This window comes from Chrysemys picta, chromosome 20 (genome assembly GCF_011386835.1).
Source record: "Chrysemys picta bellii isolate R12L10 chromosome 20, ASM1138683v2, whole genome shotgun sequence".
Lineage (NCBI taxonomy): Eukaryota > Metazoa > Chordata > Testudines > Emydidae > Chrysemys > Chrysemys picta.
In genome coordinates, this window is record NC_088810.1 from 8,229,868 (window position 1) to 8,241,196 (window position 11,329).

The 11,329-nt window shown below is 56.6% G+C and overlaps 2 protein-coding genes and 1 pseudogene across 11 annotated transcripts in view; 2 read left to right on the forward strand and 1 right to left on the reverse strand.

The window, feature by feature from the left end:
- Positions 1-11,329, reverse strand: part of LOC103307390 (B-cell receptor CD22-like) — a 92,134-nt gene that overhangs the window by 70,785 nt on the left and 10,020 nt on the right. For 2 of the 8 annotated variants that reach the window (XM_065574514.1, XM_065574513.1), the window contains exons 2-7: positions 10,087-10,150; positions 4,814-4,882; positions 4,029-4,370; positions 3,265-3,534; positions 2,666-2,938; positions 2,021-2,281 (exon numbers count right to left, since the gene is read on the reverse strand). In XM_065574514.1, coding sequence (XP_065430586.1) covers positions 2,021-2,281; positions 2,666-2,938; positions 3,265-3,534; positions 4,029-4,370; positions 4,814-4,853 — 1,186 coding nt within the window. In that variant the 5' untranslated portion in view covers positions 4,854-4,882; positions 10,087-10,150. Of the gene's footprint in view, positions 1-2,020; positions 2,282-2,665; positions 2,939-3,264; positions 3,535-4,028; positions 4,371-4,813; positions 4,883-10,086; positions 10,771-11,329 lie in introns of those variants that run through there. The other 6 variants (XM_065574517.1, XM_065574512.1, XM_065574518.1 and 3 more) reach the window with 6 other exon arrangements.
- The window catches only part of LOC135976852 (Fc receptor-like protein 6), a 91,439-nt gene that overhangs the window by 54,120 nt on the left and 25,990 nt on the right, over positions 1-11,329 (forward strand). The window lies entirely within an intron of this gene.
- Positions 10,842-11,019, forward strand: LOC112061613 (U2 spliceosomal RNA; annotated as a pseudogene).

Genomic DNA, 11,329 nt, shown 5'->3' on the forward strand with positions numbered 1-11,329 from the left:
AGCAACTAATTGGTAACAACAAGACGGAGTGTGTTTGTGTGTGTGTGTGAGTGTAAGTGTAATATATTATATGCATATAATACAGTGTTAATGAATACATGTATTACTAATAAATGTGGCGTTTTGCCTTATTCCCCCTAAAAAGATCCTGTGCAGTACTTTAAGTACAACACTGTTTCCCCCACTTTTGCCCCAAAAAGTTTTGGGAATTTGGTATTTGAAACTTTTCTAAACTTTGAATCAAACACTCCCTCCAAATTTTCATCCATTGTTTTATCTGCATTTTGATCAAATAGGGTTCTGTTCAGCCATCATAATTGTCTGTTTCCCAAAAACCTAAACAATTTTGTTTGCCAATCTCCCAACACACACTATTTTCTGTTTAAAAGTTTATTTAACTTTAATTGATTATAATTTTCAACAATTGCCCCATGGGTGGTGGGTATCGTAGGACGGGGAAGGCTGTGCCTCCCCAAACAGCCAGGCGTGGCCCCACCCACACTCCGCCCCCAGACTCCCTCCTGCCTGCTTCCAGTTCCCTTCCCTCTTCCGAGGCTGAGAGGCTGGGGCAGGCAGGCTGCGGCTTGTGCTCGTGAGGCCAGGGGCTGGGTCGCTGGGGCTAGGGCCATGCAATGCTGCCCGGAGTCGGGATTGGGGGCACTCTGGGACTGCAGGTGTATGGGGGGAGCCGGCGGCCACAGGTGGTGGGCAGGGACACACACAGACACAGAGCAGGGCTCAGCTCCTCCAGCAGGGGGCAGCAGGAACACACCCACCTGGGCTCTGGGCTCTGGGCTCTGGGCTCCAGCAGGGAAGGGGAGGCAGAAGGGGAGGGGGCGTTCTCGGGCAGCGAGGGAGGAGCCGGGGGCTAGGCTCCCCCAACAGCTCATTCACCCACCGCCCCTGAATTGCTCTTTGAAAACACTGTAGGTAAAAATGGAGGTGAAAAATGTAATGAAAAGTCCGGCAAAGAGCTAATTTTGAGGGGGGCAAACCAGATATTTTTCCTGATGATTAAAAAATATTAAATTTCAACTAAGTGTACGTTATTTGAACGGGTGTTTCTCGGCCTGTGACAGGTTGATTTGCAATGTCATTCGGCCGCTAGATGGCTCTGTGGACAGATATACTGGAGCCTGGTCAACAAAGCAGACCCAGCTGGAGCACGAGCTGGGAGCTCGTTTATTTTGGTTGGCCTTGCAGAAGGACTGTGCGGGGTTCAGCCATGGTTAGGGTTACCATACGTCCGGATTTTCCTGGACATGTTCGGCTTTTTGGGCTCCAAATCCCCGTCCGGGGGGAAATCCCAAAAAGCCGGACATGTCCGGGAAAATCAGGACATGCGGGGCCGGCGGTGCTGGGCCGGGGGTCGGGGGCCTGCGGTGCCGAGCCGGGGGCTCGGGGGCCGGGCCGATGGTGCGGTGCCAGACCAGGGGCTCAGGGGCCGGGCCGCCGGTGCTGTGCCAAGCCGGAGGCTCGGGGGCCGCCGGTGCGGTGCCGAGCCAGGGGCTCGGGGGCCGGGCCGGCGGTGCGGTGCCGGGCCGGGGGCTTGGGGAGCGGGCCGGCGGTGTGGTGCCGGGCCGGGGGCTCGGGGGCCGGGCCGGCGGTGCAGTGCCGGGGGCCAGGCCGGGGACCGGCAGTGCTGGGCGGGCCGGGGGTGCTCAGCCAGGGGCCGGGCCCCGGGCCGGCACCCCATGGCCCGAGCCGACCCAGGCTGGAGACGCCGGGGGGGCGAGACTGGGCCATGCCCCCTCCCCCCACACCTCCCTTACCTGCTTCAGGCTTCCCGCGAATCAAATGTTCACGGGAAGCAGGGGAGGGGGCGGAGTTGGGGCGCGGACTTTGGGGAAGGGGCGGAGTTGGGGCGTGAGCGGGGCTGGGGGCATGGGCGGGGCCCCGTGGAGTGTCCTCCTTTTGGAGGCTCAAAATATGGTAACCCTAGCCATGATGCACGGGGGACTCTAAGCCATTCCCTGGCTATGTAATGGGTAATGTGGAGTCAAATGCACCCAGTACTTACACACAACAGTGATGGTGAGTGGCAGGGAGGTGGATTTCCCTAGGGTGTTGTGCACCTCACACTGATACTCTCCCCCATCAGCCACCTGGACGCCCGGGAAAGCCAGTTCTGCCTGTGCCCACCCCAGCCGCTCGCCATCCTTGTACCAGGAGAAGTCCAATCCGCCAAAAGCGCTGGTGTCCAGCCGGCACGTCAGGGACAGGGGTTCCCCCGTGCTGCGATGAGGGCCTGGGGTGGCCACCACATGCACCACAGGGGGGACTGCAAAGGAAGCGGAATGAGATATGACCTAATGACGCTCCCGTGGGACGGCAGCTGGGGGCTTAGGCACAGCATGGCATGGGGCGGAGGGGCTCCATGGCTCCGCCCCCAGTGCTCTAGCCCCACTCCCATATCCAAGTGGTGGCGAAAGGAGGGCCCCTGTCCCCTCCCATTTGTGAACCTGGTTCCACCCCCATGGCTGTGGCCCTGCCCCCAACTGGAATGTCAATGACAAAAAGACCCCCAATCTGTGCTCTCCTGCTCCGCCCCCAGGCCTGTGGTCCCGCCCCCATTTGCAATGTAGGTGAGACAAGGACACCTCCCATCTGTGCTCCTTGGCTCCACCCCCAGGGCTGTGGCCCCGCCCTGGCACTGGCTACTCACCAAGGATGGCCACATAGGTGGTGGGGGATATGGCCAGGTAAGCACGTCCTATGTCGGAGACCCACTTCATGCAGGTGTAATTGCCCCCGTGAGACAAGGTCGCCCCTTCAATCTGCCTAGAGGGGCCCCCGTGCAGGTCCTCGTTGTGAATCCAGAAGTAGACCTGGTCCAGCGACCCGCTGTCCCCCACACATCTCAGCGTGAATGAGTCGCCCTCCCTGATCGGGCCTGGGCCGTCCATGTCCACCAGGACCTTCAGGCGGGGGGGCCGGCCTGAAAAGGCCATTGGAGATGGGTCAGAACCAGCACCCCCTAGAGGGGAAAGGCCTCGCGCCCAATTCCCTGCCACTCTGAGCCAACCAGTCCCACACCTTGGGGCCGGATGGGAGCTGGCGCCCCCTACAGGGTAAAGGTCCCGTATCACATTCCCCACCCCCAGCACCAGCCAGACCCCTGCCCTCAGACCTGATTAGTCAGTGCCTGCTAGAGGGGAAAGGCCCCCTGACCCATTCCCTGCCCCCCAGCCAGCCCCTGCCCTGGGGCCTGATGGGAGCTGCCACCCCCTAGAAAGGGAAGGCCCCATACATAATGCAACTCACCTGTGGCTGGAGGCTGGGACCCTTTGGGGAGGCACCTATTCCGGTAGCCCTGCACCCGGCACTCCAGCGCCGCCCCCCGGTGCTGCCAGATGATGCGCATGCTCAGCCTATTGCTTTTGCCAGCTTCAGTTTCCTCCAGGATCCGCGCGCCGGCTCCGTCGTACCAATGCAGGCCGGAGGAGGCGCAGCGCTCGGAGATGGAGCAGATCAAGTGGCCGTTCAGGGCTCCGGGGATCCTAGCAATGCTATGTTTGACCCTGCAGGGATGTTCTGTGCAGGGTGTGTGAGGGGGGAGCCAGTCACTGCTGGGGGCACAGCCATGGGCACAGCCACCTCCAGTCACCAGCCACTGCCCCTTCTTTGAGAGCGGCCTCAAGACCAGGTGGGGGTGTGACCTGTACCAGGCTCCCCTCCCAGAGCTGGGAGAGAACCCAGGAGTCCTGGCTCCCAGCCCCCCCTGCTGTGACCACTAGATCCCACTCCCCTCCCAGAGCTGGGAGAGGACCCAGGAGTCCTGACTCCAGTTTAGACTTCCTCTAACCATCAGACTCCGCTGTTTATTCACAGCTTTGCAGAATGTGGTCATTTGATTTGAGTGAAATGTTATGAGAGGTTTACAGCAACCATCCTTGGGGATGGCTCGATGGGCGCTGAGGTGTAGCCACCTCTGGGGCAGGACATCTGGGGAGCAGCCACACATAACGCCACACGGGGCCAGGCTGGGTTGTTGGTGAAACGTTTCTGCAAGAGGAGCTGGGGATTACCTGACACCATGAGGCACACGGCTCGGGGGCTTCTCCAGCTTTGGCTCTCGGTCTGGAACTCAAAGGAGTAGGCGCCCCCGTCGCTGAGCGCCAGCGGGTTGAGGCTCAGGGTGCAGTTGTGCTGCAGGTCGCCCAGGAACTGGGCGCGCTCGGCCTTGTCATAGCCCTGCCCCGCTGCTGTCCTGAGCTGCACAATTGTCTCCTTGTTCCGGCTCCAGGTCACGGCTTTAACGAGCTGCCCCTCGGGGTAGGTGTAAGAGCAAGGGATCGTCACGCATGAGCCGCTCCATCCGGCTAGAGGGTCCGCGGGCAGGGTCACCCCCCAGTCCTGGGAGCCAGCACCTGGAGGGGAAGCAGCACCCTGCTATCTACAGAACCTTGCCCCCTAGTCCTGCCCTGGGGCATCGGGGCCAGCCCTGACTGCCAGAGGAGAGCCCCCCCGACTCTCTGCAGCACAGCACCCCATGGTGCTGCCCTAGGGTATTGGGGCCAGTCCTCACTGCCAGAGGAGACCCCCACCCCGCTCTCTGCAGCACAGTGCCCCCTAGTCCTGCCCTGGGGTATCGGGGCCAGCCCTGACTGCCAGAGGAGAGCCCCCACCTCGCTGTCTGCAGCACAGCACCCCCCTAGAGGTTGCAACTGAACCCCAGTCGTTCCAGATGCCCCCTGCTGGATTCCAAGCATTGGCAGGTGGAGCCGTCGCCATGGCAGAGTCTCCCAAGTTCCCGGCTCCCTGATCATCCCCGTTACTGCATCCCAGCCCCAGCGCAACCAGAACCACTCACCGGTCAGGATGGAGAGGGCCAGCAGCAGCAGGGCCTCCATCTCCTCCAGGGTGAACACTGACGTGGGGCCTACAAGAAAAGGGAACCAGATTTGGGCCCGGGAAAGGTTCCTATGAAAACGTTTTCAGCACAAAGGGTGTCCCAGAAAGGCTACGAGTTCCATAGCGAGACTGGGCTGGGGGCTAAGGCAGGAGATCTTGGATCTAGTCACAGCTGGAGCCCGATGTAGGAGTCTCATATTCATTCTATTGATTACTTCAGAATTCCCGGTGAGGTTTGACAGGTTCGTGTCCCCAGGTCAGGCTCAGGATTATGGAAACTGGGGTTCAGCTGGGAGCCCCGATGGGCACAGCTGTGACACTCGCACTTGAGGAATTATTAGTACATTTAGCAAAGTCACAAAGGCTCCAGCCCAGCGAGATAGATGGAGGGACGGCAGCATGTCCCTCCGAACCGTCCCGTGCAGAACAATCCAGACTGTCAGCCAGTATCTTCCTCCTCACCATCACCTTCCTCATCGTCACCCCAGTCGTCACCCCGGCACCTCCCAAGGGCTACATTGCGCTCTCCTTCTGCCCGCAGGCTGGGATGCGACTTGCCCATGATGTTACGCTGACATCACCCTGCCTAATGCCTGTTCTGTAGGGGTGTCTCCCCTCTTCCTTATGTGTATCTCCTCCCACTACCAGTGCTGGGGGTCCTTCTCCCATAGGTCATGGCTCTCTGGTGGTCAGACAGCAGCCGATGGTCCCATGCTAAACTATCCGCAAGATGGTGTTCGTTCCTGTTCCTGGTGTTGTTGTGGACAAAGCTCCCCCTTAAACACTCTGTTCCCACATCCCTAAAACTTAGGGGTCATGGTTGGGCCATTTATCTGTGCCAAAGTTCATAGGCCCCAAGCCTTATGCTAGGAGTACTTGTGGCACCTTAGAGACTAACAAATTTATTAGAGCATAAGCTTTCGTGGACTACAGCCCACTTCTTCGGATGCATATAGAATGGAACATATATTGAGGAGATATATATACACACATACAGAGAGCATAAACAGGTGGGAGTTGTCTTACCACCTCTGAGAGGCCAATTAATTAAGAGAAAAAAAACTTTTGAAGTGATAATCAAGCTAGCCGAGTACAGACAGACAGTTAGATAACAAGTGTGAGAATACTTACAAGGGGAAATAGACTCAATGTTTGTAATGGCTCAACCATTCCCAGTCCTTATTCAAACCGGCGTTGATTGTGTCTAGTTTGCATATCAATTCTAGCTCAGCAGTTTCTCGTTGGAGCTCGTTGGAGCAATTCTGAGCTAGAATTGATATGCAAACTAGACACAATCAACGCCGGTTTGAATAAGGACTGGGAATGGTTGAGCCATTACAAACATTGAGTCTATTTCCCCTTGTTAGTATTCTCACACTTGTTATCTAACTGTCTGTCTGTACTCGGCTAGCTTGATTATCACTTCAAAAGTTTTTTTTCTCTTAATTAATTGGCCTCTCAGAGGTGGTAAGACAACTCCCACCTGTTTATGCTCTCTGTATGTGTGTATATATATCTCCTCAATATATGTTCCATTCTATATGCATCCGAAGAAGTGGGCTGTAGTCCACGAAAGCTTATGCTCTAATAAATTTGTTAGTCTCTAAGGTGCCACAAGTACTCCTGTTCTTCTTTTTGCGGATACAGACTAACACGGCTGTTACTCTGAAGCCTTATGCTAACTGCTGAGGCCAGCGTCTCACAGGAGACAGGCCTGCGGGTTGCTTGCATTACTGCCCCATCAAATAAATGCTAAAGCTAGTTCTATGGGCTACACAACACTGCCACAGGGCCCCATGTGACCACGAGCAAGCCATTCCGCTCCATGCCTCAGTTTCCCCACCTGTACAAGGTGGATACAAATCCTACTTTTGTTCCTTTAGCCTTCAATTGTTTTTGTGGCAAGGACTGTCTCTTGCTGTGTGTCTGGGCAGCGCTTGGCACGAAGGGGCCCTGATCTCAGCTGGGGCAGGGCCTGTCTCTTGCTGTGTGTCTGGGCAGTGCCTGGCACGAAGGGGCCCTGTTCTCAGTTGGGCCACTAGACGTGACCGTAACACATGTGGTAAATTGTAATAACGACCGCGCAGTGTTTAGCTTTATTCAGCATCGCAGCTTCCTGCCTCGCCGAGGAGAACTGAGACGCTCCCAGCCCAGCTGCTTACTGCTACGTTCATTGATCTGCCCATCTTAACGCCAGAAGGGACCGTGGTGCCCAGGCAGTCTGCCCAGCCTGGAGACCTCCCCTGAGGGATCCCGGCTTCCAGCCCAGAGCTGATGGTCGAGCTAGAGCAGTGCTTTTAGGGACGTCCGATCTCCATAGAAAGACTCCAAGGGCTGGAGACTCTGCCCTGTCCCTGGGGCAGTGATTCCCAGGGTCAGTTCCCCTCCCTGGGGAAAATCTGCCCCTTATTCCCAGTCTCGATTTCTCTGGCTCCATGCCACAGCCGTCAGCTCTCACTCTGCCCCTGTCTGCTGGGTTAACGAGCCCTCTGCGCCCCGAAACCTTCCCCTCACCAGCAGGGAGGTGCTGACAGACCAGGATCTTGTCCCCTCTCAGCCTTCTCTGGGTTAAACTCGCTAGATCGAGCTCCTTCAGTGCTTGGCTCTCGGGCAGGTTTTCCAGCCCTCAGATCGTCCCCATTACTCTTCTTTGACACCTCCCCCATTTCCGGACACCCTGTTTGACATGCGGCCCCCCAGAGCTGGGCGCAATCTCCCCAATGTCACGTCGAGCGGGGATCCCAGCTCCTACTCGCTATTCCCCTACGTCTTCAGCCCAGGGTCACGCTCACCCTCTTAGCCAGAGCATCGCCCACGGAGCTCATGGGCCATCTGGCTCCACCAGGACACCTGGGTCCTTCCCAGAGTCGCTGCTGAGCAGGGTACAGCCCCCCAGCCTGGACATGATGGGCTCACCCAGCGTCCCAGGGGGCTGGCTCCCCCGCTGCCATACACAGTTCCTCTAGCTGGGGCCTTCTCTCTCTCCCCTGCTGGGGCCAGAGATGTCTCGGAAGATCTGATGTGACACAACAATTCTAAGAACAGGATCTCTAGAGAAGGCGGAAGGGGCCAGCGATTATCTGCTGTCTGGATCTTGCTAGTGGTGAAAGCAGGCCTCCTGGGTTCTTTATCCAGCTTTGGGAGGGGAGCGGAGTCTATAGGTTAGGGCAGGGGCTGGGGGCCAGGACTCCTGGCTTCTCTCCCTGGCTTTGGGAGGGGAGTGGGGGTCTCATGGTTAGAGCAGGGGCACAGGTAGTCAGGACTTTGGGTTCTATCTCTGGCTTTGGGATGAGAGTGCGGGTCCAATGGGTTAGAGCAGGGCGGACTGGAAGTCAGGATTCCTGGGTTCTATTCTTGGCTTGGAGAGAATTGTGGGATCTAATGGTTAGATCCGGGGAGGGGGGAGGAGCTTTTCCCTTGCAGGCGGCTGGGTGGAGTGAGCTGTGAGCATCCCAGACCTGTTCCTAACAAACGTGTCTGAAGCACAAAATCCACACCCCAGACGGCGTTAACCTGCCCCTCGCTCGCTGAACGGGCCATAGGGACTGAGCTCTCCTCTGCCCCCTAGAGGGGAGGTCAGCATTAGCGGGGGGACGGGGGAGGAGTATGGAGTACAGAATGGCTCAGCAAAGACCCCACGGGGTCTCCATGGCACATGAGGCGCTCCTTATCTTTGTTCTGCCAGAAGCCTCCTGGTGGTGCTATTACAATTTGTCCTTAGTATGCAAGCAATTGTTCAGGCTTTGGAAGACATTTGTTTTTCATTCGCTTTTGCACTTTAGTTCTCTCTGGGGTGCTCGCGGCCTCAACCCCTCAGTCTATGGAGAGTTATTTGCTCCCTGGGAACCTGGCCTGGGTGGTTCTGCTGAGAGTCCCCACAGAAGGAGTTCCCTGGATGCTGTTTACAACCACGTCTGTCCAGGCAGGGCCGGTGCTACCATTTAGGCAAAGTAGGGGGTTGTCTAGGGCGCCAGGATTTGGGGGCGCCAAAAAGCGGTGCCCCCGATTTTTTTTTACATCGTTCCTACGCCCCCTCCCCAAGCACGCGGTCGCCGCTCCACTTCTCCCGCCTCCCAGGCTTGCAGGGCCAATCAGCTGTTTGGCGCCGCAAGCCTGGGAGGAGAATTAGAGTGGGGGAGCGTGCTCGGGGAGGAGGCGGAGCAGAGGGGAGCTGGGGTGGGGAGCTGCTGCATGGCTCCCTGGGGGGGAGCTGCCGCGGGTGGGGGTACCTCAGGGCAGGGGGAGGAACTTCCGGGGGGGGGGGCGTCTCAAGGGGGGGGAGCTGCCACAGGGCTGGGGGCGGGGCGCAAGGTGGAAGTTTCTCCTAGGGCGCGAAACTTCATTGCACTGGCCCTGTGTCCAGGACGGGTGCACATACAGCAAAGAAACAAGTTGCGCTGAGAATATACCCAGCGGCCACGTTGCTAATTTCTCCTCCTTCGGGTAACTGACATACAAAGCCCTGGATTCTGCTCCCACTTCCCAGAGGGGCAGCGGTATTCCTGTGTTTGCGCAGCTCCTAGCACACTGGGGTGTTTACCCGGGCTTGGGGCTCAGCACTACTACAGTGCAAATAATAACTAATAATAAACCTACAAGATCTTATATTTAAAAATTCAATTACTCCTTCGTCCAAACACCATATAACCCAGTTACCAGCTGCACACAGATGCTGTGCGGGGACAGCTCCCCTGGCACTGAGATGCAGACTCCTCTGGGGTGGAGCAGCTGGGAAACACCACACATAACACCAGGCAGGGACGGCTCACTCAGTGCTAAGATTCAGCCATCTCTGGGGTGGAGCAGCCGGGAAACACCACACATAACACCAGGCAGGGACGGCTCACCCGGTGCTAAGATTCAGCCATCTCTGGGGTGGAGCAGCTGGGTAAGAGCCACACATAACACCAGGGAGGGATGATTCACCGGGTGCTGAGCTGCAGCCACCTCTGGCACAGGGCAGCCGGGGAACAGTCGCACATAATGCCCCAGGGGGACGGCTCGCCCAGTGCTAAGATGCAGCCACCTCTGGGGTGGGGCAACTGATACAACTTAGAGAATTTTTCACTTGACCACAGCTCAAAGAGCCTTCCGTTTCAGTTTAAGATGCTTTGAGACTCTAAACACAGCCTCTGTCTCTCCCTCCCACCCCCCGCACACACATACACACACACAACCACACTCCAAACACAAGTTCCCGGGAGTGTGAGATTTCAGGAGCACAGCACTTACCCTGGCCCTGGGGCTGCGTTAGCCTCTGGGAGCCCCGTCCGACAGTAACCAGGGAGGCAGTGGACTACGGCAGATAGACAAACATCCCTGCTCATGGATTTGTAACCCACTAGCCTGTGTGCTGGGCTGGCAGGGGCTGGGGCTCAGAGGAGGAAAAGGAACTGTGATAAAGACTTCCTGGCTCTTAATGGCACCAGGTTTGATCTTCACATGTCAAGGAAAGCTAGTGGTGAGAGGTGGGGGGTAGGGGATGGGCAGACTGGGAACTAGGACTCCTGGGTTCCATTTTCAGCTCTCAGAGCAGAATGGGGTCTAGTGGTTACAGCGATGGGCTAGGATCCAGGATTCCTGGATTCTATCCCAGCTCTAGGAGGGGGAGTGGGGTCTGGTGGTTAGTGTGTGTGTGGGTGGTAGGTGGGAGTCTGGACTTCTGGGTTCTATCCCTGGTTCTGGGAGGGGAGTGGGGTCTAGTGGCGGGGCAGGGCCAGGGTTTCAGGGAGAAGGGGAAGCACAAGGGCGGGAACTCGGGGGAAGAGGCGGTGCGGGGGCAGGGATTCAGGGAGAAAGTGAAGCACAAGGGGGGGAACTCAGGAGAAGGGGCGGTGTGAGGGCGGGGCCTTGCAGGAGTGGACGTGGTTTAGCGGGAGGGGCAGCGATTGCCATTTAGCTAGGAAGGTATGAAAGCAGGTCCTGGTGACATAGAAAGTAATGGGAGCGCGAGGGGAGCGCGCTGTTCCAAAGCAAAGTATCATTTCCTAGCTCTCTGAGCTCTGGTGAAAAGATTCTCTAAGTTATATCTGTTCTTATCAGTTTAACATCTGATATATTCTTGATGTGAGAACTTTTGGAACAGGGAGATGGAATAGGAGCTTGCTCCTTCTACTCCATGCATTAGCCTGGTATTGCAGTACTTCCAGGTGTGGTGCGCCTCCCTCTGGGGAAAACATGGTGGTTCAAAAAACACAAAAAAAGATTTTGTGTTGTAGTGCTACTCATATCGTTCAACTGTGTTTTTGATTGCTTTTTATATATATATATATATATATATACATATTTTTTTTCCTGATGGGGGGGTTTACCTACTTCAGCAGAAAACTAATTTCTTATCCTGAGTAAAGAGACAAATTTGATTGCAAAGGATTGTTGCTAGGGAGTTAACTCCCTAAAACAAGCAGGCAGTTTCAAATGCAGTATTAGCGTAATTTGCATGCCTCAATAATGTTTTATGTATTATGGTGCTTAT